This window comes from Rana temporaria, chromosome 9 (genome assembly GCF_905171775.1).
Source record: "Rana temporaria chromosome 9, aRanTem1.1, whole genome shotgun sequence".
Classification (NCBI taxonomy): Eukaryota; Metazoa; Chordata; class Amphibia; order Anura; family Ranidae; genus Rana; species Rana temporaria.
Genome location: NC_053497.1, coordinates 100,438,438 through 100,464,163, shown reverse-complemented (window position 1 = coordinate 100,464,163; position 25,726 = coordinate 100,438,438). Strand labels below are relative to the sequence as shown.

Genomic DNA, 25,726 nt, shown 5'->3' with positions numbered 1-25,726 from the left:
CTGTTAAAATAAACCTACCATTAAAACTATAGACTAATCATTTCTTTGTCAGTGGGCAATTGCACAAAAAAAGCAGGGAATCAGATTATTTTTTCCCTCACTGTATATACGAATTGAAAGTGTTGAGGTTTGACCTCATATCATTTGATTTTGGTAAATCTAAAGGAAAATGGTACAAGAAAAATTGTACAATGTATGGCCAGCCTTAGAGGTCAGTGGCCCCACCCTCCCAAGGAGGTCAGTTTGTGAAGGGAGCTATGGCTGCAGGTAGAAGCTAAGAGCTGCAGGTAAAACAGTGATGCTGACAAAAACGTACAGTGTTGTGCACGAGCACTGAGACTGTGTGTTTGACAGTCTGAAGCAGGGGTCTCCGAACTGCGGCCCGAGGGCCAGATGTGGCCCTTTGCTAGCCTTTATCCGGCCCTTGGGGCACTATTCCTCCCATTGACACCAACAAGGGGGCACTATTTTTTCCACTGATACCAATGATGGGATACTATTCCTCTTACTAATAAGGGGCACTACTATTCCTCCTACTGACCACCAACCTTGAAGCCATATTTATTCTAACTGATGCTGGGCTCAGGACATTTTCTGCCCCGCAGGCCACAATCCGGCCCTCCTAAAGTCTGAAGGACAATAAACTGGCCCTTGGTTTGAAAAGTTTGAAGACCCCTGGTCTGAAGCATGGGGCTTGAGCAGTGAAGCTGCAAATTTTATGTTTTGTTGCATTGATGGTGAGAACCCCCTGAGCGGTAAACTATTCAAGTGTGAACTTCTTGTTTGGTTTAAAAAAAGTGGGCAAAAAAAAAATGCCCTGAAACTTACTTTTGGCATGGAGTAAAATCACTGCTTGGCACTACCAATTCCCAAACTTGTCGCACCAGTTAAGTAGCATAAGTGCTGAATAGCAAAAAATGCTCTGGTCATAAAGAGGGTAAAACATTTACGAAGCTGAAGTGGTTAATCTATTTCACGACATGCGGCGGCTGTGATGCAAACTTAGCAAGGCATGCCCATTCAACTCAATAGGGGCGAGCTGCAACCATGAGCCAAATGACTGGTGACTGCGGCACATTAGTCAAATTGAAAACTTCCATTGGGCAAAATTTAAAAAAATAAACAAACAAGTATTCAGAAGGAGGCAGGATACATTGCTGAATGCCACTTTTCTTCCTGGCACATCTTATGAGGAAGTAAAGCCCTACCCTCCACCAGAGACCCAGTACAGAAGAAGGTCAGAAATGTGGTAAAGATCAGCTGCAGGACAGGCACTCCCAATATATTAGTGGCTAGTCCTTTGTCCTTTGCGCAGCATCTCAGGGGACATTTTTTTTTTTCAGAGTGGAGGATGTCGGCAGCGGCCGCCGCCGATTGGCTGTTACAGGCCGGCTCTGCATTCTGGGGATTGTAGGCAGAGGCAGGGCAGCACGTCAGGGCCAGGGACATTGGAGCTTTCTTGTGCTGGGAGATGGAATGGAGCCTGGTGGCAGTGAATGACATTGGGCTGTACTGGTGGGCACTGATGTGAGGCACTGATGTGAGGTGATGCACTGGTTGGCACTGATGAGGTGATGCACTGGTTGGCACTGATGAGGTGATGCACTGGTGATATGCGCTGGTGAGATGCGCTGGTGGGCAATGATGGGATGCACTGGTGGGCACTGATGAGGTGGCACTGGTGGGCACTGGACACCAATGAGGTGGCCCTGATGGACACTGATGGGCTGCACTGGTGGGCACTAATGAGGTGGCACTGATAAGCTGCACTCCACCCTAAACAATTATCTCCTCTCCACCCTAGGTTTTTTGAGATGAGGGGAAAAAAAAAAAAAAAAAAATCGGCCTAAAATATCGGCCGCAAAAATCGGCAACACATATCGGCCATCGGCCGCCCCGATTTCCAAATATCGGCATCGGCCAGAGAAAAACCCATATCGGTCGACCAGTAGAGGTCGACCGATATGGGTTTTTCTCTGGCCGATGCCGATATTTGGAAATCGGGGCGGCCGATGGCCGATATGTGTTGCCGATTTTTGCGGCCGATATTTTAGGCCGATTTTTTTTTTTTTTTTTTCCATCATACGTCACCGTGTTTTTGACGGTCGGAATTTGGTGTGACCGTGTGTATGCAAGGCAGCTTGAGCGGAATTTATACTGACGGAAAAACCGATCGTGTGTACAAGGCATAATGGTCGCAAGTGATACTTCAAGTCTAGAGACTGATGAAGTCGTCCCATTAAAAAAAAAAAAAAAAAAGAACATCGTGAACATTTTGTGTTGTCATAGCAGCAAACTCAGCAAATGCTTTTGGGATGCTGGTTAATGTAGATTTGAACACAGCAATGAGTGCTGAAGTGCAATTAACATACTGCTTTGTAATAAACACATTATTATTTAACCCTCTGACAGACTGTCAAGCTGTTTTGTCTGGCACCATCAAAGAAATTAACGTATCAGCCATATATTGATCTGTTTCACTTTGTGACTGGTATTGTTTAGTGCTAAACAAAGCAGCATCAGCAATACCAGAGCAGAGAACAAGCACAATCACAGGGGGATGCAAGCCTGAACACAGCCATTTCTACAAATGACAATCTATTCCCAGCATGCAACCGCATTAAGCAGTGCTTTCAGAGGCTTACATTGGGCATAATGAAGGCACTCCAGCAAAGAGTGGTCAGGTAAATATTGCACACAATGGGAATGAAGGGGTGTAATAGAACCCTGCAATATGATCAAATTCAGTCTATTCACCAGAAGAATACAGGGTCAGATTGGCAACTAAAATGCAATTTTTACAACCAAACACTCCAACTAAAAAAGCAACCAAAATGCGGAATTAATTTATCAAGGAAAATCCATTTGCATTAGGCTGAAAGCTGAAGCAGCATCCTTATTTTACATGCAGATCAGCAGAGATAACTCTCGTTGCCTCCTAGGAATCAAATTGTATGTGGGTCAGACCCACTATTAGGGTATAAAAGAGTGACCGAAGACCAGGCCAAAAATGCAAATCCTCAGGTATGTGGGTTCTAGTATGGAAATACCAAATGCAACAATTAGGCTTTCACTGAAAATACTTGTTTATTCCAGTATAAGAAATTCTGCATGGATACTTTTGTTACAATAGAGATCAACAGTTCATCATAAAGTGGAAGTTTAGGCAAAAACTCTAAACCTATTCTCTGCCACATTTTGAAGCCTAGTACACACGGTATGATTGTTGGAAGGGGATTGTCTGTTGACAGACTGTTGTCCTAAATTCTTACCGTTAGTACGCTCCTTTTGACAATTTTCAGCCAACAAATGTTGGATGATAGGCTAGTCAATTTTCCGTGGACAAGGGCTCAATGTCCGATTTTCATATGGTCGGTACACAAATCCGTCACACAAAAGTCGAAAAGGACAAATGCGCATGCTCAGAATCAATGCTCACCAAACACGAAATTAGCAGAAGTGGCCCAAAGGGTGGAGTTCAAGAGCTGAAATTCCTCATAGTACGTCACTATGTTCGCGGCACGACAATTGTGTAACGTTAGTGTGCAAGACAAGATCCTGGCACACGCCCTTTTGACAAAAATCAGACGCTCGATTGGCCAACAATCGTACTTGTGTGTACGAGGCTTAAGACTAATCTATCTAGCAAAAAATAAATAAAAAACGCTGTACTTACCCGTTCTACAGCCGCTCTGGTCCTGTCTCGCGCTAAAATGTTAGCGGCATATTCTGTGTGGAGGTGGGTGCAGAAAAGGCAGCCGACAACAAAAGCCCAATAGTAACTCTATGGGTGATATCACTTCCCAGTCATTGTTGGTTCTTTCCTGCACACAGCTTCCGCCGCCGGAGACCGGATCAGCGGCAGAAAAGAATAGTGATCTCTGCTTTAAAGGGCTAGATAGATTAGTCTTATTCTGGCCACACACTATACGAAAAATCGTTCTAACCCATTTTCGAAAAACGAGCATTCGGCCATAAGAGCAAACGATTGTACCATCATGTCACGACTGATAAATCGTTTAATGGACATAAATTAATCCATTTTTTGTTAGTTTTTTTTTTCACATATACATAGTGAAAATAGTTTGGACGGGGAACACATTGACGTTTCAATTTATCGTTCGTTCAGCAGAAAATTTCCAAACTTGACCTTTATTTTTTCGACTCAAAAACATCCCAGCCGATTACAGATTTGTACCCCTTAACTGGCCGAAAAACAAACAAACTGTCTAAATTACCAATTTTCTGCCGATTTTTCGTATAGTGTATGGCCAGCATTAAAGTGGTTGTTAACTCACCAATGTAACTTTACACTATTCTCTCTGGTTATGTATGTAATGTCCCCCTGTGATAGTGCTGTATAAAAAGAATGCAGTATATACCTTGTTTACAGAGCGCTAATCGGACCCGCCGTCTCTCTCCTCCCTCGGCCTGACAGATGCAGCAGGCGGGGCAGAGGATCTCCCACTGACGTCAATCAGGAGAGAGGAGAGACAGTATATACACTACCATTTTTTTTTTTTTATAAATCACAATCACAGGAGGACATTATATACATAATATGAGAGGATAGTGTGAGAAATGAATAGTAATTAGAGCAGCTGGAGCGGAGGGGGTGGGCACAAACATGGAGCCGATAGGCAGGGAGGGAGGGGGGAGAGAGCATAGGGAGGAGGACAGAGGACACAGTGGATGACGGAGGCACATAATCTGACCACGGTCTCAGCCGTCATGTTACACCATGGTCAGCGTACAGAAGGGGAGGGCAGAAACTGACAGGATCAGCCAGGTGATACAGGGGGGCCAAATTACACTGTGCTGTATAACATGATTTTAAAGAACAGGATTTTTATAATTTTTTTAGGTTAAATGCTTTAAAGCGGAACTTCCGCTTATACGCTTCCTCCCCGACTCCAGTGGCACCGTTGACACCATTAAGGGGGAACCGAAGATGGGGCCGCAGCCTGATCTCCTGGAAGTTCAGCCGCCCACCACCTCCTTCCCCCGCTGCTGGGCCAATTAGAAAGCACAGCGCACTTCGGACATGCGCAGTAGGGAACCAGATGTGAAGCCGAAAGGCTTCACTGCCATATACCCTTACCAGGAATGTCGGTGGCAGCACCCAGGAGTCGATCGAAGATCGGCTGGGGTTGCCGACATCGTGGGCTCCCTGGACAGGTAAGTGCCCTCATATTAATAGTAGCTAAAAAATATTTTTTTGTTTAATGTATAATTGTATTATACTTCGACTTTTTCATTAATATCATGAATTTAAATGAATATGAATTTATTGTCAGCCATTATCGGCACCTTTAGCGCAAGAAAAGCTAAAAAATAAATAAAAAAAAATGTTTACAAAATGCATCCCTTTATAAATTCTATGCATGTCTTCACAATGGTCTGCTGCGCTTCCGTTGCGTTGTTAAAAATCTTGCTTGCTGCATTTGTGGTCAGTTTTAAAAAAAAACACACACACACACACACACACACACACCACACAAAAACGCACCTCCACGTTGAAATGCATTGAAAATGCAGCAAGAACTCATCAACAATGCACCAGTGTTACGTTTTTAATGTGGTTTTTGAATCACACAGCCAATGAAACACACACCATAAGATAGTAAAATTGTGGTACAATCGTTTTTTTGACAACATTATCAGCACCTTTTTCTCTATCGGGAAAATGGCCGCAGAAATTTCAATGCATCTCTAAGATGGAGTACAGTAAATCTCTTAAGATACATAGGTTTCCTTTAAAGCGACTCTGTTGCTTCTCCCCCAAAAATACTTACCTCTCCAGTGCACAGCTAGTATAAATTCTGATGTAATCAAAAAGTACCACCTCCATCATTACAGTCTCCAGTAGGGGTGCAACGGATCAAAAAACTCACGGATCGGATCGATCCTCGGATCAGGAGTCACGGATCGGATCATTTTCGGATCAGCAAAAAAAAAAAAAAAAGGGTCCGTTTTTTTCATTGGTCCAAAAAAAAAAATATATAAATATATATATATAATAATATATATATATATATAAATAATAAATTATATATATATATATATATATATATATATATATATATATATATATATATATATATATATATATATATATATATATATATATATATATATATATATATATATATATAAAATAAAATAATATATATTTTTTTTTGGACCAATTAAAAAAAGGAACTTTTTTTTTTTTTTTTGCTGATCCGAAAAAAGAGCACAATAGCAATTCACAGGGGGGTGGATTAAAGAGGAAGCAGGTGAGGCTGTTTGGGACTTAAAGTACAATCTTGATGTTTTTACAGCAAAATATATATATATATATATATATATTATATTTTTTTTGCTGTAAAAACATCAAGATTGTACTTTAAGTCCCAAACAGCCTCACCTGCTTCCTCTTTAATCCACCCCTGTGAATTGCTATTGTGCTCTTTTTTCCCCCTTCCCCCCCCTCCTCTCACACCAGTGCTTCACTGCTAACATTCCCATTCAGCTTGCTAGAGCCCAGTGCACAGCGTGACACGCCTCCCCGGGGAGGCGGGGAGGCGTGTCACGCTGGGCTCTGGCAAGCAGACTGGCCGCCGCTCCGGAGCTAGGCCGAAGCCGGGGACTTTCCTAGGCCTAGGCTCCGGAGCGCTCCGCGGATCGCGGGGTGTGCCGATCCGAACGGGGTGGCCCGTTCGGATCACGGATCGGTGACGATCCGTTACACCCCTAGTCTCCAGTCAAGTGTTTTTCCATCAACACTCTGATCAGAGTGTTGAATGTCTACACTTCCTACACCACCCTGTGGTTCCTCTAGATGGCTTTTACGTTCCTTGTCGAACCCTGTGGTTTCTCCAGTCAGTCTCCATGTCACTGCAAGACACGTGTAGGGGCCTGCAGGAGAAATCATTAAAATCGTGGCTAAAGCCCGCTGTCGGCTGATGTCACAGATCTGATCCAGGCGCTGAAAAGCATATATGGTTGTGATCCGCCCAGAAGCCTGGACCAGCAGCTGGCTCAACCTCTCAGCAAGCCAGGGAGAGCCTGAGTCACCCCCTCCACAGCTCAGCTTTCCAGTAAGCATTGTATGGGTAGAGCACAGCCTGTGTACCTGCTCCCGCTCTGCCATTTAGAAAATTACGTTGGACTACGGGCTGAACGAAAACAAGGCTTGCTCTTATGGGCCGAGGTGGACGGATGATATTACAATCTACTTCTCAGCCAAGAAGTCTTGTATTCATTCAGAAAATACAAAGCTTCCAGTGAATAGCTGAGCAGCACTCAGCCTGACTCAATGTCCTGGGTGCAGCACAGGAAGACAGAATGCTGATGCCATATACAGCTTATAAGGTGCCGACAGCTGCCACATATGTTAATATACTGTAGGTAGAAGTTCATTTGGACCAGCTTGGTGCAAACAAACTATTTTAGGCACAGAAAGCTGGAATTCGGCTTTAAAGCGGGGGTTCACCCTATCGACGAAAAAAAAAAAAAATTTTTATTTTACCATAAAATCAGGCATTGTAGCGCGAGCTACAGTATGCCTGTCCCGAATTTTTTACCCCCGTACTCACCTTGTTCTCGTAGATTGAAGATACCGGGGAATGGGCGTGCCTATGGAGACGGAGGATGATTGATGGCCGGCTCTGGCGCGTCACGCTTCTCCGGAAATAGCCGAAATAGGCTTGGTCTTCACGACGCGTGCGCATAGCCTGTGCGCAGGCGCCGTGAAGAGCCGAGACCTACTCCGGCTGTCTTCGGGGAGAGTGACGTGCCAGGGCCGGCCGTCAATCATCCTCCCTCTCCATAGGCACGCCCATTCCCCGCGGGAGCCGAAAAATACGATCTCCGATTACAAGGTGAGTCCGGGGTTAAAAAAATCGGGACAGGCATACTGTAGCTCGCGCTACAATGCCTGTCTCGATGGTAAAATGTGTCGGGGGGGGGGGGTGAACTACCGCTTTAAGGCCTTGTTCACATCCGGCAAATTTTGTTGGACGAAAAACTGGAATAGGCTGCCGAAAGCACAATACTAAACGATCCGAAAATAGGCAGATCGTTCGTCGGATGAAAATGTACTTATGATTTTCGTATAGTGTGTTCTGGCCTTAAGGAACTCTTTTGGTCTAAAGAGCAGACCTAATGCCTAAGCTGGAGGCCTGTAGCAGCCGTGTGACCAGAGAGTAAGCCAGGAGACTGAAATAATCTGATTTGGCAAGATACAGTCATGCCACGTACACACGATCGGAAATTCCGACAAGAAAAGTCCGATGTGAGCTTTTGTTCGGAAATTCCAACCGTGTGTGGGCTCCAACGGAATTTTTCTGTCAGAATTTCCGCCAAGAAAAATTTTGAAAGCTGGTTCTCAAATTTTCCAACAAGAAAAGTTCTTGTATGCAATTTCGACGGAGAAAAATCCAACGCATTGAACTTCATTTTTTTTTTTCGGCTCGTCGTAGGGTTTTACGTCACCGTGTTCTTGACGGTAAGAATTTGGTGTGACCGTATGTATGCAACACAAGTTTAAGCCAAAATTCAGTCGGGAAAAAAATCCACGGTTTTCTTGTCGGAATTTCCGATCGTGTGTATGCGGCATAATGGTGGAACCTCCTGCATGGGCTACTGATGTATTTTGTGAACTTTACTATTCTTTTAAATAAAAGTGGGCAGACCCTTCAAAATACAGTTTTGGACTGGGGCACCTACGGCTTGAGTCTGATCACCCTAATATATATATATATATATATATATCTCACACACACACACACTTTGAAGGAACCCATCTATGTCTCTGTGCTTTATTTTGTTGACCCCCTAGCATTTCTAGCTCATCTTGTGTAAGGGCAGATGATTCATGTAGCATTTACTTCCTGGAATCCATCTGCCCTTAGCTCAGGCATGAAGTTGTTCGTAGCGGAGAAAACCCCTCCTGAAGACTCCTGGGATGTATGACATCATTTGCCTAGACCCGACAACCAAAATATATAAGTACCGTATTTATCGACGTATAAACACGCACCCTAACTTTAAAAGGGACGTTTCAGGAAAAAAAACGTTCCACAGCCCACTGTGTAGAACACGCAGGCACAGTTGTCCCTCTATTTTCAGGGTAAAAAAGTGAGTGCTATACGCCAATAAATACAGTAACTGAAGAAATGTAAAAAAAAAAGTTAAATCTGGTATATTTTCCCATTTATTTACTAATGCTAGCAGTATAAGGTTTAAACATAGTCAGTGTTGGTTGAGATAGTAAAGTTCCACTTTAAAAATGCAACTCTTGGCGCGTTTTTAGTGTTGCTTTTCTCCTGCCAGGAGATAGACATTGAGAAGAGCTGGGCAAACGCCTTGTGTGCATGAGGCCTATAGGATGGTTTTGTGTAAATGGGCCCGAAGCACAGCAGTTGAACTTGCAGAAGTGCTGAAAGCGCAATACTTTGCTGGAGAAGGTTCTGCCTGACCGCCCACCAGAGAGGAAAGCATTTTATTGCAGGAGTGATGTTTTCCATTCACTGGAAGGAGAGGATAGCGTCGCTGTACAGCCAACTCACCAGGAATGAATAAAAGTCATCACACACCTGCCCACAATACTGTAGTAAAGACAGCCCTGAGTACCATATATTGTCCATGAATGTTGGGGTCCCACACAGCTTTTGTGGCTGCTTTCCAATTTACAAATGTCAGCAAAAGAAGAGGATCTCTCATCTTTCTACATGTCACCTGTTCATGACAAAAAGCAAACTCTGCAACTACAAACACTGCTATAAAGAGGTAATCAAAGTATGAATATGGATTAATACATGTGGTCTCCCTTCCACAACCGGCTAGAAAACATTTCACGTGCCTCTTCCTGGCTGTGAATTTATTTAACAAACCTGGGAGAGGCAAAGTTTGGACTGCATGTTAAAGGGCAGCTCCACATTTCACAGCAGACTGTCCACTGCGCAAACCGCAATTGGTGAATGGTCCTGCATTCTTCTGGGACCTGTGACATGTCCTGGAAGATTGTGGGGAGGGAGGGGAGGAGTCAAAACTAGGTACCCACCAATTCCCGCCCACAAGATGTGCCAAATGTTAAAGATTGGTGGGTACCTAGTTTTGACTCCTCCCCACAATCTTCCAGGACATGGGATTGGTGGGTACCTAGTTTTGACTACCCCCCACTATTACTGACAGATAGGTCAGGCTGTATTCTATACAATCTGTAAAGCTGGATAACCGACACCATGGCTTCCATGTATAAGAGCCGCCCCACCGCAGGAGTAGACTCTTCTCCAATTCCTGGTGTGCGGCTTGAAAGTCATTGTAAACTTTACATGTCTGTGTACTAGGTATTAGTGTGGTTCTGTTCCCCGTGTTGTTTGCTTTACCTTGTAATGATGGGCTCACTTTTGTGGCTGCAATTTGCAGTGTCATGGCTGATCGATTCCTCTATGTCCATGTATTTATTCAGCCACTACACCCCTATTATACAAAGAGTAACGCCTGTTTTAACCCCGAGGCCATTTGCTGACAGACGTAGTCATTTACTGATGTTTATACTAAGGATCTTGATGACAGAAAGATCCTGAGTAAAATGTTCCACAAGGACCTTGTGCAAATATGTATACATGGGAGAAATTCTTCTTCCTTGTCAGTGTTGCAATATATGCATGTATATCAGCAAATTGTATACGATTTGTATACAATTTGCTTATGTACACAAGCCCTCAGCGGCTGCATGCCTTTAAGGCAGGGTTCGACAAACCCGGGCGCCAGGTCGCATTTGCGACTAGAATTAGCGACCTGGCACCTGGGGCGGCACAGCTGGGGTATCCTAGGTCTAGAGGGCTAAAATTATTGCTCTCGCTCTACCAATCGCGGCGATACCTCACATGTGTGGTTTGAACACCGCTTTCATATGCGGGCGCTACTCATGTATGCATTCGCTTCTGCATGCGAGCTCGGCGGGATGGGGCACGTTCCTGGCTCCTAGATTCCAACAAAATTTGTCAAGCCCTGCCTTTAAGGGGAGCAGTCAGGGGAGGTAAAACTGCAGCTTAAAGTGGAGTTCCACCCATAAATATAACATTACATCAGTAGTTTTAAAAATGTCATTAATCCTTTACGAATTTTTTTTTTTTTTTTTTAGATGCCTTCAAAGTGTTGTTGCTAGGCAGAATAGTTAATCTTCCCACTTCCTGCACCTAGGTGCTTAATGCTTCCTAACCTACACCGCACAGACTCCTGGGAATGTAGTGGGTGTAACTTTCCAGGAGTCTGTGCACTCCCCAGTCTCAAAGAATCATGTGACTTGGACAGCACAGGTGCTGAAACCTGATCTGACACTGCTTGTGCAGCACTGAGCATGTGCGAGATTTGCAAGGCTGAAATCCAGGAAGTCATACAGTCTGGCTTCATGATGCCCACACTTAAGATGGCCCCAGTCAATTTCTATTTTATAAAGTCTCTAAATGCTGTAACAACCTAACAAAACGGACCTTAGTTTACAGACTAACTTTACTAGAATACATTAAGCTTGTGTATTACAGGGGTATTTATATTTAAAAAGTGAAATTGTGGCCGGAACTCCGCTTTAACTGCCTGCAAGAATGAGCCCTGTGTGGCTGTGAATGCTCTGCCTGTTTGTGTCGGTGTCAGATCCGATTACTGCATAGCTGTCACCTGCAGAGCACCAGCCTGGAGACCCGGCGATTTTGGGATATGTAGTTTCTTCACAGGACGTTTCAGTTCTCAGGCTACAGATGAAGGTCATGCATTAGCCCTTATTCACATTGGAGCGATTTGTCAAGTCGCAGCCTATTGACGGCATTGTTCCAATTGGTGCAACGCTGACTTTGCGGCACCGCACTGATTTGTTTCTGCACTACTTTTGCTGATTTCGGGTGCGACTTCAATAAACATCTGTGCATGAAGCTGCACAGATATCTTTTAAAGCGGTAGTTCACCCTCCTTCACCTCATTATTCCATTACTTTCGGCATCGTAGCGCGAGCTACGGTATGCCGGTCTTAAATTTTTAATCCCCGTACTCACTGTGCTATCGATGATTGAAGAATCCGACTCCCGCGGGGAATGGGCGTGCCTATGGAGAGGGAGGATGATTGACGGCCGGCTCTGGCACGTCACGCTCCCCGAAGACAGCCGGAGTAGGTCTCGGCTATTCACAGCGCCTGCGCACAGGCTATGCGCAGGCGCCGTGAATAGCCAAGCCTATTTCGGCTATTTCCGGAGAAGCGTGACGTGCCAGGGCCAGCCGTCAATCACCTTCTCTCACCATAGGAACGCCCATTCCCCGGATTCTTCAATCATCGATAGCACAGTGAGTACGGGGATTAAAAATTTAGGACCGGCATACCGTAGCTCGCGCTACGATGCCGAAAGTAATGGTCTAATAAAAAAAATTTTTTTTTTTTTTTTTTTTAACAGGGTGAACCCCCGCTTTAAGTATCACCTGAAACCGCGCTACTTCAAGTGAAGTATGAAAAAAGAGGAGGTGGTCACCATCTCAATAAAATTGGCCACATCCCTAAAATAATGAACAAGAAAAATGACTCCCCCTGGAGTGGGACTTTAACAGGCCAAACACTGATGTATGTAAAAGATATTTTATACATGACTACAAATGTATGTAAAAAACATGCATCAAAAACAAAGTGTGCATGTGTATGACAAATATACAATACAAACCAGTACATATAAAACAATGACCATCAAGACTCTCCTAAAAAGGTAGTTCCCTAGTACCCGACGCGTTTCTGGTGTTTAGCCGTCACAGATAGGGAGCAGTGTGGTCACAGTTCTTTTTAGCTCAATTAGAGTGGTCTCATATGAAAAATCTCACGAGTATAAAATGTGAAAGTGGAGTTGCATCTGAGTGTCAGTCCAACCCGATTAGAAAGGATCAAACCAATTACTGTAGTTGAGATAGTGAGCAGCGGCGTCCAAGCCCAACGGCGTGGTATATGACAATGTAAGCTCAGCAAGTGAGAGTCTAACAATGCCGGGACCTTTAATAAGGTAATCCCTGCTCTATAACTAGCCCAGGAAGAAATCCTTTAGTGCCTGCTATGGTCACACTTGGCCCGCCGTGTCTTCATGTACAGATTTGTCTGCAAAGATGGCGTTTTCCCTCATGTAAGGTGACTCAAGTAAAGTAGCACGATTTCAATGTAGTATCAATGTGAACCAGGGTTTAAAGTGTTACTAAACCCACAACAGTAAAATCAGTCGGTATATGCAGTAAAGCATGTTTGTTATACTCACTGTGGAACCCAAGGGGTTAATCCCCTGCATTGTGTAAAAAAAGGCTTTTATATCTGGTCTTCTCTGATCCTTCCCTTCTTCCACTGTTCCCAATCCATTTCCTGATAGAACAGAGGCTTGGAGTAACTCTGCACATGCTCAGTTTGGTGTGTAATGCTGGGTAGTTTTTTTTTTCTTCTTGGGAGTGTGCATGGGATTGGTACAGGGCCAATCAGCACTGTGCAGACAGAGGGTCAGGGGTCATGCAGCCTCATAGGACAGTCAGGAGAATGAAAACTCCTACAAGACTTAATCAGTGCTCAGCCGGACACTGATAGAAGTCACAAGACTGCTATATACTGCTGATGAGAAAAGTTATTTAGCAGTTTATATTTACTAAAATAATTGCATTTCCATCTTCTGCGTATGACCATATATAGTGAATGCAGGGTCCTGGATTGGGAAACACTTTAAAGGGGTTGTAAAGGTTCGTGTTTTTTCACCTTACTGCATCCTATGCAGTAAGGTGAAAAAAACAAAAACCTGGCAATGACCACGCCCCAGCCCCCCCGCCCCCGTTTTACTTACCTGAGCCCGAATCTGCTGTGCGCGTCCCCCGGCATCCTCTTCTCAGGGTCTGGCCGTTGATTGGCTAGATTGATAGCAGCGCAGCCATTGGCTCGCGTTGCTGTCAATCACATGCAATGACGTCGTGCGCTGGGGGCGGGGCCGTGTGATACATTCGGTGGCTATGGCTGCATCACTGGAGCGCACACGCAAGCTAACCGCCTTGGGAGAGAGCTTCCCATGAAGTGGGTTAACTAATGCGGGGGAGGGGCCGAGACAGCCGCCGAGGGACCCCAGAAGACGTGCAAAACGAGCTGCACAGTGCAGGCAAGTATATGTTTGTTATTTATTTATTAAATGGGAACCTTTAGTGTCCCTTTAACCTGTACAGGTGCCATACCACAAACTGGAACTTCTGACACAGGAATGGGAAGATTGGCTCTACCTACTATAGGCTGTGTGTACAGGGCAACACTCCATACTCAGTGCACATCTCATACAAGGTTTACAATGCCTTCACCTACTAAAGAGAAGGAAAATAATGGCTGCAAAGCAATACCAGCCCAGGAGAGCAGTGAGAGTGTCATCTGGAGGGGAGAGAGTCTCCATAATGAAGGAGAAGAGCCCAGGGGGGTCCAGCACTTCACACCGGGCCCCACCTACAGGAAGAGCGGGTGCAGGTAGAGGAGGAGGTGATGTGTGCAGGTATGGAGCTCCCCCGGGTACACAGCTCTCCCCCCTCCCCATCTCTGTCCGGATACCCTCACACACTCCCTGTCCCCCACCCCCAGGCCGCACTCACCATGGTACAGATCGAGGCGATCTTGCGGACGGTCATTAGTACGTCCATCCGCCCTCCTCCGCCGTCGCCATGATCAACCGGAGCTCGGCACCTTGACAGCCGCAGCGGAGTCCCCGGGATAGCGCTCCGCCCGCCGCTGTGCGACTTTCAAAATATTCCGTCCGGAAACATGGCCGGCTGCACGAGAGTGCCTGGAGCAGACGTTCCGACCCAGGAATGAGGCTTGGGGGTGAGAGGGGAGTAGTGCAGCTCAGGTTTATGTTAGCATAGGAATAGGTGGTGAAATAAACTGGGAAGAGTGTGTTTTACTGCTCTATTTCTAAGAGAATTTCTGTAATAGCAGACTATAGTAATTGTTTCCATAGTGCCTGACCACCAGTGCCACCTATTATTTTCTCCCACTGACCACTAATGCCACTAATACTTTCCTCTTCAGTGACCATTAGTGCCCTGTATTTCTGACTGCCAGTGCAGCCATTTCACTCCTATCTGAACACCGGGCATGTCTTTTTCTGTCACCGACCACCAGTGCTAGATGAGTCCATACTTCCCAAGTGTCCCGTATTTGGAGGAACGGTCCCGTGTTTGGAACCCACTCCGTCTGTCCCTCTCACCTTCTCAGTTGTCCCTCTCCCCTATCAGTTGTCCCTCTCCCCTATCAGTTGTCCCTCTCACCTTCTCAGTTGTCCTTCTCACCTTCTAAGTTGTCTCTCTCACCTTCTCAGTTGTCCCTCTCACCTTCTCAGTTGTCCCTCTCATCTTCTCAGTTGTCCCTCTCATCTTCTCAGTTGTCCCTCTAGCCTTCTCAGTTGTCCCTCTAGCCTTCTCAGTTGTCCCTCTCACCTTCTCAGTTGTCCCTCTCACCTTCTCAGTTGTCCCTCTCACCTTCTCAGTTGTCCCTCTCACCTTCTCAGTTGTCCCTCTAGCCTTCTCAGTTGTCCCTCTCACCTTCTCAGTTGTCCCTCTCACCTTCTCAGTTGTCCCTCTCACCTTCTCAGTTGTCCTTCTCACCTTCTCAGTTGTCCTTCTCACCTTCTCAGTTGTCCCTCTCCCCTATCAGTTGTCCCTCTCGCCTTTTCAGTTGTCCCTCTCGCCTTTTCAGTTGTCCCTCTCGCCTTTTCAGTTGTCCCTCTCGCCTTTTCAGTTGTCCCTCTCGCCTTTTCAGTTGTCCCTCTCGCCTTTTCAGTTGTCCCTCTCGCCTTTTCAGTTGTCCCTCTCGCCTTTTCAGTTGTCCCTCTCACCTTCTCAGTCGTCTCTCTCATTTTCTCTGTTGTCTCTCTCACCTTCTCAATTGTCCCTGTCACCTCAGTTCTCCCTCTCACCATCTCAGTTCTCTCTCTCATCTTCTCAGTCGTCTCTCTCTCATTTTCTCTGTTGTCTCTCTCACCTTCTCAGTTGTCTCTCTTACCTTCTCAGTTGTCCCTCTCACTTTCTCAGTTGTCCCTCTCACCTTCTCAGTTGTCCCTCTCACCTTCTCAGTTGTCCCTCTCGCCTTCTCAGTTGTCCCTCTCGCCTTCTCAGTTGTCCCTCTCGCCTTCTCAGTTGTCCCTCTCGCCTTCTCAGTTGTCCCTCTCGCCTTCTCAGTTGTCCCTCTCCCCTTCTCAGTTGTCCCTCTCCCCTTCTCAGTTGTCCCTCTCACCTTCTCAGTTCGTAAAATTTACAAAGTGTATTTCATCTTATCGATGACTGCCAGTGCAGCCATTTCTCTCTCTTCTTCTGAACGCCGAGCATTTCTTTTTCTGTCTCCGACCACCAGTACCACATGGGTCCATACCTCCCAACTGTCCTGTATTTGGAGGGACAGTCTCATGTTTGCAACCCAATCCCTCTGTCTCGCTCCCCTTCTCAGTTGTCCCTCTCACCTTCTCAGTTAGTGACCATTAGTGCAGTGTATTTGATCTTGTCGCTGACTGCCAGTGCAGCCATTTCTCTCCCTCCTGAACACCTGAGCATGTCTTTTTCTGTCACCGACCACTAGTGCTAGATGAGTCCATACTTCCCAAGTGTCCCGTATTTGGAGGGACAGTCCCATGTTTGGAGCCCAATCCCTCTGTCTCAGTTGTCTCTCTGACCTTCTCACTCTCACCTTCTCATTTTCTCAGTTGTCCCTCTTTATGGACAGAAGTGTAGGCCTCTATAATAAAGCTAATACTTCACTAATACTACCCTTCACAATCACCTTATTATACATTCCTGTTTTGAGAAGCCAGATTAAAGTATATATAGAGCACTTTTGGGGTTTAGACAATTATTATAATAATAATTCTTCTCAGGTCACTAAATTGGGGGTGTGGCTGGGGGTGTGTCCTTTACCTACACTTATTGTGCTAAAGGGTGATCCTCTGTACCATCTCAGAAAGTTGGTAGGTATGTAACGCTTAACCCGCCTGAGCAATCTCGCCAGGATGTTGTCAAAGCCAACAGCCAATCGTAGGCAGTGAAATCATTTCCCACCACGCAGCTGTGCATATACACACCCCTTGCATACATGAGAATGCCTCAGCCTGGCTGTTGGCTTTGACAACGTCCCAATGGGATAGCTCAGGCTTGTGTCCCAACACTCATCCTTACTGGCCACTAACGCCAGGCATTTCTTCCTATCACTGACCAACAATGCTGCCCATTTTCCCTCCTACTGTCCACTGATATGAAGCTCTGGGCATTCTTCACTGACACCAGCACTGGGGCACTTCTTTTTGCTCACCACCAGGCATTTTTTTTTTTTTATTGCTTACCCTTTACCTGGGGCTTTTTAACAATTACTGATGCCATGACATTTTTTCCCTTTTCCTGACAACAGACATCGGACAGCTCTTCCCCCCCACTGACCACCAATGTCAGCCATTTTTTCTTCTCACTAACCAACCAGCGACAACTGTGCATTGTATACTTCTGGCCACTACACTTTATACAGGATATGGTATATTATATAGTGGTGATCACTATACTCTGGAAGCTGTGCTGTACATGATATACTCCTGACCACTACATTCTATACACAATATGGTATAATACATGCTGTACAGTACTGATCACTGTACTCTGTAAACTGTGCTGTAAATGATATACTCCTGATCACTTACCATGACTTACTCCTGAATAAAGTGTTTATTGTTTCAACAGTTGCTGGTTGCTCAGTAGTTGCAGACTGTTCTAATTATGTTTTTCTTCAAGGTAGGTTCAGACAAATTTTTCGTTTTCTATCTACAGTTGTGTGAAAAAAGTATTTCCCCCCTTCCTGATTTAAATTTTTTTTTTGCATATTTCTCACACTTAAATGATTCAGATCATCAAAAAATGTTAATGTTACACAAAGATAACCAGAGTAAATCTAAGATGTAGTTTTACAATTATTATTTCATTTATTAAGGGAAAAAAGCGGTTTAAACCTGCATGGCCCTATGTAAAAAAAGTAATTGCCCTCTCCTATGCTGAATAATGAATGAACTGTGATTAACCACAATTTTTTGGAAAGCTAAGTTAAATTTCACTTGCCACACCCAGGCCTAATTACTGCCAGACCTGTTGAATCAAGAAATCACACAAATAGAAGCTGACAAAGTGACGCACGCTAACAGATCACAAAAAGCCACACATCATGCCACAATAAAAAAAAAATCAAGAACATATTAGAAACAAAGTAATGGACATATATCAGTTTAGAAAGGGTTTCAAAGCCATTTCTACGGCTTTGGAACTCCAGTGAACCACGAGGAGAGCCATTATCCACAAATGGAGATAACTTGGAACTGTGGTGAACTTTCCCAGGAGTGGCCGGCCTACAAAAATTACTCCAAGAGCATGACGACAACTCATCCAAAAGGTCATAAAAGAACCCAGAACAACATCCAAAGAACTGCAGGCCTCACTCACCTCAGGTAAGATCCATGTTCTTGATTCAACAATAAGAAAGAGACTGGGCAAAAATGGCATCCATGGAGAGTTCGAATGTCAAAGCCACTGCTGACCAAAAAGAACACAACGGCTCATCTCACATTTACCAAAAAACATCTTGATCATCCCCAAGACTTTTAGGCAAATATTCTGTGGACTGATGAGACAAAAATTGTACTTTTTGGAAGGTGTGCGTCCCGTTACATCTGGCATAATATTAATACAGCATTTCATAACAAGAACATCATACCAACACTCAGACATGGTGGTGGTAGCGTGATGGTCTGGGGCTGCTTTGCATCTTCAGGACCTGGACGACTTGCCATAACTGATGGAACCATGGAGCTCTACCAGAAAATCCTAAAAGAGAATGTCTGCCCATCAGTTTGGGACCTCAAGTGCACTTGGGTTATGCAGCAGGATAATGATTCGAAATACAACAGCAAGTCCACCTCAAAATGGTTCAAACAAAGCAAAATTAAAGTACTGGAGTTGCCTAGTCAAAGCCCGGACTTAAATCCAATTGAGATGCTGTATCATGACCTTACACGGGCCATTCATGCTGGAAAATCCTCCAATGTGGCTGAATTAATGTGAAAGACTCATTGCCAGTTATCACAGACGCTTGATTGCAGTTGTTGCTGCCAAGGGTGGCACAACCAGTTATTAGTTTTAGGGGACAATTACTTTTTCTCAAAAAGCCAGGCAGATTTTTTGCCTTAATAAATGACACCATCATTCAAAAACTGCATTTTGTATTTACTTGGGTTATTTTTGTGTAATAATACAATTTGTTTGATGATCTGAGTCCTTTAAGTGTGACAAATATGCAAAAAATAAAAAAACAGAAAGGGGGCAAATACTTTTTCACAGAACTGTATCTTCTGTTTATTTATTTTTTGTTAGACAATCCTTTAGGTTTATGTGTGGCTGTGAGACTGTCGCTTGTGGCACAGTAATTCAGGAGCATTTTGTGGATAGAAGGACTGTGGAATATCCGTGCAGTGAATGCTGACAGTCGGCTCACACTCAGCTCAGACCAGGCACCTTCCATCCTTTGTAGTACATCAGTGCTGCTAATCTTCAGCTTCTTTTCAAATAATGCCCATTTATGCACATTCCAGGGATAGCTGCATGGCATTTCTCAAGAGGGATTCCTAATGATGACAACAATGGATTATGGCTTTGGAATGGGTTTTGAACTTGTCTCCTTCTGAAGTCCGTGCCAGGGTGACAACACAGGAGTAAAATTGGGGGACAAGGACAGAGAGTTGTAACAGGAAGTGAAACAAGGTGCTTCATGTCAGGTTTACCAGTTATTATTTTAATGAAAGCTGCACATTTAATGTGTATATAAACCAATGTTTTGTTTTGCATAAAAATGTAGAATGGCCATGTTTACTTATTTCAGAGAACCCCGTCCTAATGCATGAGGCCTAATAGTAGATTCTCCCATTTTGAATCTTTTTCTGACCCACTTCGGTTCTCCTACCTTCACAGGTAGCCACTCCAACCCTCCTCCCTTTTGTTTAACTTTCTCTCTTCTCTCCTGTTTTTCTTGACCTATGTTTATACTTGAACCAGTCTTACACACAGTCAGCCAGGTCTTCTACATGTATAGTATGCACCAAATACAGCATATCTACTGCAAGTTTGGATACCTATTAAAGCAGATCACCATAGCAATCCAAGTGGGAGTTTACCCCCCTCCTTCCCCGCAGCCTTCTGGGTCATGTCACAGGTCCCAGAAAGCTGTGGGACCACTCAGAAAGCAAAGCGCAGTAAGCAGCCAGCTGTGAAGCTGCAAGCAATCTCAGCCATCTGCCCAGAGTTAGTATGCCGGTGCCAGGAACCGAGGCCCGGTGAAGAAACTGGCTGAGAGAGGACAGCGCAGAATCCTGGGACAGGTGATTGTTTTATTACAGTTTTTGTAGCTGCTGACTTTACCTTTTTTTAAAGTTGACTGAACAACTGCTTAAAGTAGGCTATGACCCTAAATTTTATAACACATTATCCATCTTCCTTATATTATGTTGAATATAATCTACTCTGCTTTGAGGCCCTTACATGGGTTGTAAATTTCAATTAGGTAGATTCAGAGAGAAGTGCCTAAACTTGCGGCGGCATAGCTTAGCCTGTTTAGGCTACGCCGCCATAAGTTAGCTAGGCAAGTACATGATTCTCAATGTACTTGCCTGCTAATATACGGCGGCGTAGCCTAAAGCGGGCGGGCGTAAGGGCGCCAAATTCAAATGTCTTGGAGGGGGGCGTGTTTGATGGTAATGAGGCTTGACCTCAAGTTTTTTACGGATTTTTTAACTGCACATGTCCCGGGCGCCTACATTTCCCAGTGTGCATTGCGGCTACGTACGCCGCACGGGCCTATTGATTTCAACGTGGACGTAAACGACGTAAATCCCGATTCGCGGACGACTTACGCAAACAACATAAAAAATTCGAATCTCGCGGCGGGAACGGCGGCCATACTTTAACATTGTTATTCCACCTAATAGATGGAATAACTTTAGGCCTGCTAATGCCTTACGGAAACGGCGTAAATCGACTGCGGCGGGCTACGTTCGTGAATCGGTGTATCAACTCATTTACATATTCTACGCCGACCGCAATGGAAGCGCCACCTAGCGGCCATCCAAAATATTGCAATCTAAGATAGGACGGCGCAAGCCGTCGTATCTTAGATATGTTTAAGCGTATCTCTGTTTGAGCATACGCTTAAACATAAGTCGGCGTAGATTCTGAGTTAGGTCGACTTATCTACTGATAAGTCGGCCTAACTCTACCTGAATCTACCTAAATGTCTATAAAACAAGGTTCCCTGATGCTTTTACATGAAAATTAAATGAAATGAAAATAAAAGATTTAAAAAAAAAATGTTGAATGACTAGACCTTTGGTTTTTATAGCTGCCTGTGTCCTCAGTAGAGTGTGTTACCTACATATTTACTATTGACCCTGGTGACAATTTTCTCTGATACAAAAATGGATAGGAAATCTAACATTTAGAAATGTAACTAGAACAAGAGGTGAGGGGAAATCTTCTAGTGGGAAACCTGTTCTGCTGACAACTGTTTAAATAGGGGATATTCTTTGGAGAGATCTCCTATGCCCTGTTGTGTCTTTGGGACAAAATTTCCCTAATGGGACACTGAAAACAAAATGACTTAAAGCTAAAGTCGTGCTAAAAAAAATCCCTCCAGCTTCAGTCATATGACTTATCTGTAATGAAGTATGTCTCACTTTGTGGAGGCAGCCGGACCCTAGAGAATTCTGCAATGCAGGAATGCCTGTCCTTTGCCTGTCCCAGAATTTCCAACAGTGCAATGGTTAACATCTTCAGGATTTCAGGCAGAACAGTGATAGATGGTCTGCCAAGGACATAAGTTATTTAAGTTATTTAATTTATTATACTGCATGTAACACAATCTGTGGGAGAGTCTGATCAGTCACAAGACTCTATTCCCCATTCACAGATCATGTTACAGACTATGGGCCAGATTCACATAGAATTACGCCGGCGTATCAGCAGATACTCCGACGTAAGTCCGAATCTAAGGCCGTCGTATGTTTAGGTGTATTCTCAAACTGAGATACACTTAAACATGCCTAAGATACGACGGCCAGCGCCGTTGTATCTTAGGGTGCAATATCTACGCTGACCGCTAGGTGGCGCTTCCATTGCGGTCGACGTATAATATGCAAATGACTAGTTACGCCGATTCACGAACGTACGATTGTCCGTCGTAGTGATTTTACGTCGTTTCCGTAAGTCTTACGCGGCGTAAAGATAAACATGCCCCCTAGGTAGCGTACTTAATGTTAAGTATGGCCGTCGTTCCCGTGTCGCAATTTGAAAATTTTACGTTGTTTGCGTAAGTTGTCCGTGAATGGCGCTGGACGCCATTTACGTTAACGTCGAAACCAATGACGTACTTGCGACGTAATTTCGCGCAATGCACGGCGGGAAAATTTGAGACGGAGCATGAGCAGTACGAACGGCGCGGGAACGCGCCTAATTTAAATGATCCACGCCCCCTACATGGATCATTTGAATTAGGCGGGCTTGCGCCGGTGGACTTTACGCTACGCCGCCGCAAGTTTACAGGCAAGTGCTTTGTGAATCAAGCACTTGCCCGTAAAACTTGCGGCGGTGTAACGTAAAGGAGATACGTTACGCCGCCGCAGTTATACGAGAATCTGGCCCAGTGTAATCAATTAAATAACTTTTCTCAATGGAGGAAGAGGAAGGAGGGGGTGTGTCCCTGTCAAATCAACTGTATTGCTGTTCTGCATAAAGACCCAAAGCTGTTAATCACTACAGTGCCAAAAGAGGACAGGCATTCCTGCATAGGAGATTTCTCTAGTATTCAACTGCCTCCACAATATGAGTCATACTTCATTACAGTTAAAGGGGTTATAAAACCTTGTGTTTTTTCACCTTAATGCCCCCCCCTGTTTAACTTGTCTGAGCCCCGTATTTCCCTCAGCGGAGATGCGCTGTCCTTCTCTGCACGGAGTCTTGGCTCCTAAGTGGATAGATTAATAGCAGCCATTGGCTCCCGCTGCTGTCAATCAAATCCAATGACCGGGGTGCCAAGTCGAGTCCAGCATTCGTGTCTATGGATGCCAAATGCTGGACTCGGGAGTGATCCTGCAAGGTAACCCCCAGGAGAGCGCTACTCCTAGGGGGTTATCTGATGCAGGGAGGAGCCGCGAGAGCCCCCGAGGGAAGTTGAGGATTGGGGCCACTCTGTGCAAAACGAGCTGCCCATTGGAGGTAAGTATGGCATGTTTGTTATTTAAAAAAAAAAAAAAAAACGAAGTCAAAAGGCAAAAAACCTAAGGCTTACAATCACTTTAGGTGATGTAACCGATGAGATTTACATTTTTTTTGCGAAACCTAAACTATACTTGTTCCGTACCTACTAAAAAGGAATACTTTGGTTTTACAGATATTGCCTTTTTTTATGACATTAGCATGTTAAAGCTTATATGAGTTTTTAGTGAATTATATATAATAAAAATATTACATGTTAAAGCATTTTTTTACATATGTAAAGTGCTGTGTAAATTGTCAGCGCTATATACAGTGCCTTGAAAAGGTATTCATACCCCTTGAAAATTTCCAAATTTTTTCATGACCAACACAAAGTGGCACATAATTGTGAAGTGGAAGGAAAATGATAAATGGTTTTCCATTTTTTTTTACAAATAAATATCTGAAAAGTGTGGCGTGCATTTGTATTCAGCCCTCTTTACTCATATACCCCTAACTAAAATCTAGTGGAACCAATTGCCTTACTAGTTAGTAAATTGCAATGCTTTTTTATTAAATGTTTTTACACTATGAGGAGCACCTCTATATTTTTCCTTTTTTACCACTTTGGGTGTTTTGAGCTACTATCGATCAATCAACTTTGGTTATCTACCTTGAAAAAACAAGCGCTTCATTAACCATTTCTGGATTGGACACGCGGAGTGAGGACCACTGGACCCAGACAATCGGTCTATACAAGCCTTGATGACCCTCCCACCGTATGGTGGTTGAGAGGGTCCACCATTTCTGGTAAGGGTACCCACCCATTTATCTATTTTCGTGTCCAGTGCTGAAGATTTCTTGGTATTGAAGATTTTGCTCCACCCAACACTGAAATTTTATTTGCACAAGTTTAGACTTTGTCCTTCTTGGCAGACTCTGTGATATTTGCAGGATTGAGTTCACGCCTTCTATATTAAGGCACATTTGATCAACAGTGGAACGTTGGCCTTGGAGGACTGTCTTTCTTTATTCATTGATTTTTGCATATTATATTTCTATATATAAGTATGGTGATCACACCACAGTTATTTCACATATGTATTTTTACCTGGTGATTTTTTATAGCACAGATTTGTACATAAGGTTTTGATATAGGAGCTTGTTTCTCACATCATAGCTCCCATTATTATTCCCACTATTTCACGATAGTGCATGAAGAGGCATTAGACTTTGATTATTAGTCTTTTACCTTTAGGGTACACGCTAGATTCACCCTTTTTTAGGGGTTTATTTATATTTTGGGCGCTACATTTTCTTTTTTATATTTTTTTATATTTTTAGTAAATGGAGTCCACCTGTGTGTAATTTAATCTCAGTATAAATACAGCTGTTCTGTGAAGCCCTCAGAGGTTTGTTAAATAACCTTAGTGAACAAACGGCATCATGAAGGCCACGGGATAAAGTTGTGGAGAAGTTTAAGGCCTGGTTCACACTGGTGCGATTTGGCATGTCAAATCGCATGTCAAAACGGCGGTATTCGCCGCAAATTGCCGGCAATGGCACCATCCTAATCAGTGCGACGCCGCATCTGCGGCACTGCACCGATTTCAAAAAATAGTTTCTGTACTACTTTTTGCGATTTCGGCCAGCGATTTACATTGACTTCTGTGTAGAAACCTGCACAGATGTATTTATAATTGCGGCCGAAATCGGGACTTCCAACGGGAGTGAAATCGTGTGAGTTCAGCTGAACTTGCACTGCTTCACTCCCGCAGCCCAGTGTGAACCTGGGCTAAAGCAGAGTTCGATTATAAAAAATAGAGCTGGGGAAATTAAAGATTAATTCCTCGAATAATCTTTAATTTTTTTGATCAAAATTCTTGATGTCAACGGACAGCCAGACTTACCCTGCTGGATGCAAGCAAACTTCACCCATTGGATTGAGGTACCTTTGCATCTGTGGAGCAGGAGGATGCATCAGGCTCCATCAGGGGAAGGGGGCAAACCATTGTTTTCCTGTCCTAAGCAGTTTTGTGCAGACAATTCTTTGTGTATCGGCAACATCTGTTCTGTGCGAAAGACTGTTCAGTTCTTCAGGGTATATTGTCAATAAAATGCGATCATGTCTGCTTCCAGAAAATATAAACACTCTGGTATGTCTGCGTGACTGACTAAAGTGATGCCTACTTGCCTACTATAAAGTGACTGACAGTGAATATACTAGATACATTTTATAATTAAAGTTAAATGAACTTTCTACGTTTTTCTTAAAGTTTAATAAGAAAAAATTACTTGCGTCAGTGCTACATTTTGAATTTAAAACGTATTTGTGTGAACTGTGAAGTCAAGTCATGGATTGTGGAAACTAACTAGTGATGGGTGATTGTATATAGTGTATACCACATTTACCACTGACCAATGCAGAGTTGCAATGCAAGGA

General features: G+C 44.1%; 1 protein-coding gene across 2 annotated transcripts in view; it reads right to left on the bottom strand.

The window, feature by feature from the left end:
* The window catches only part of LOC120913775 (ubiquitin carboxyl-terminal hydrolase 12-like), a 66,338-nt gene extending 51,539 nt beyond the window's left edge, over positions 1 to 14,799 (bottom strand). Inside the window, exon 1 of one of the 2 annotated variants that reach the window (XM_040323980.1) lies at positions 14,617 to 14,799. In XM_040323980.1, coding sequence (XP_040179914.1) covers positions 14,617 to 14,664 — 48 coding nt within the window. In that variant the 5' untranslated portion in view covers positions 14,665 to 14,799. The remainder of the gene's footprint in view (positions 1 to 14,616) is intronic. The other variant, XM_040323979.1, reaches the window with a different exon arrangement.
* Between the last annotated feature and the right edge of the window lie 10,927 nt (positions 14,800 to 25,726).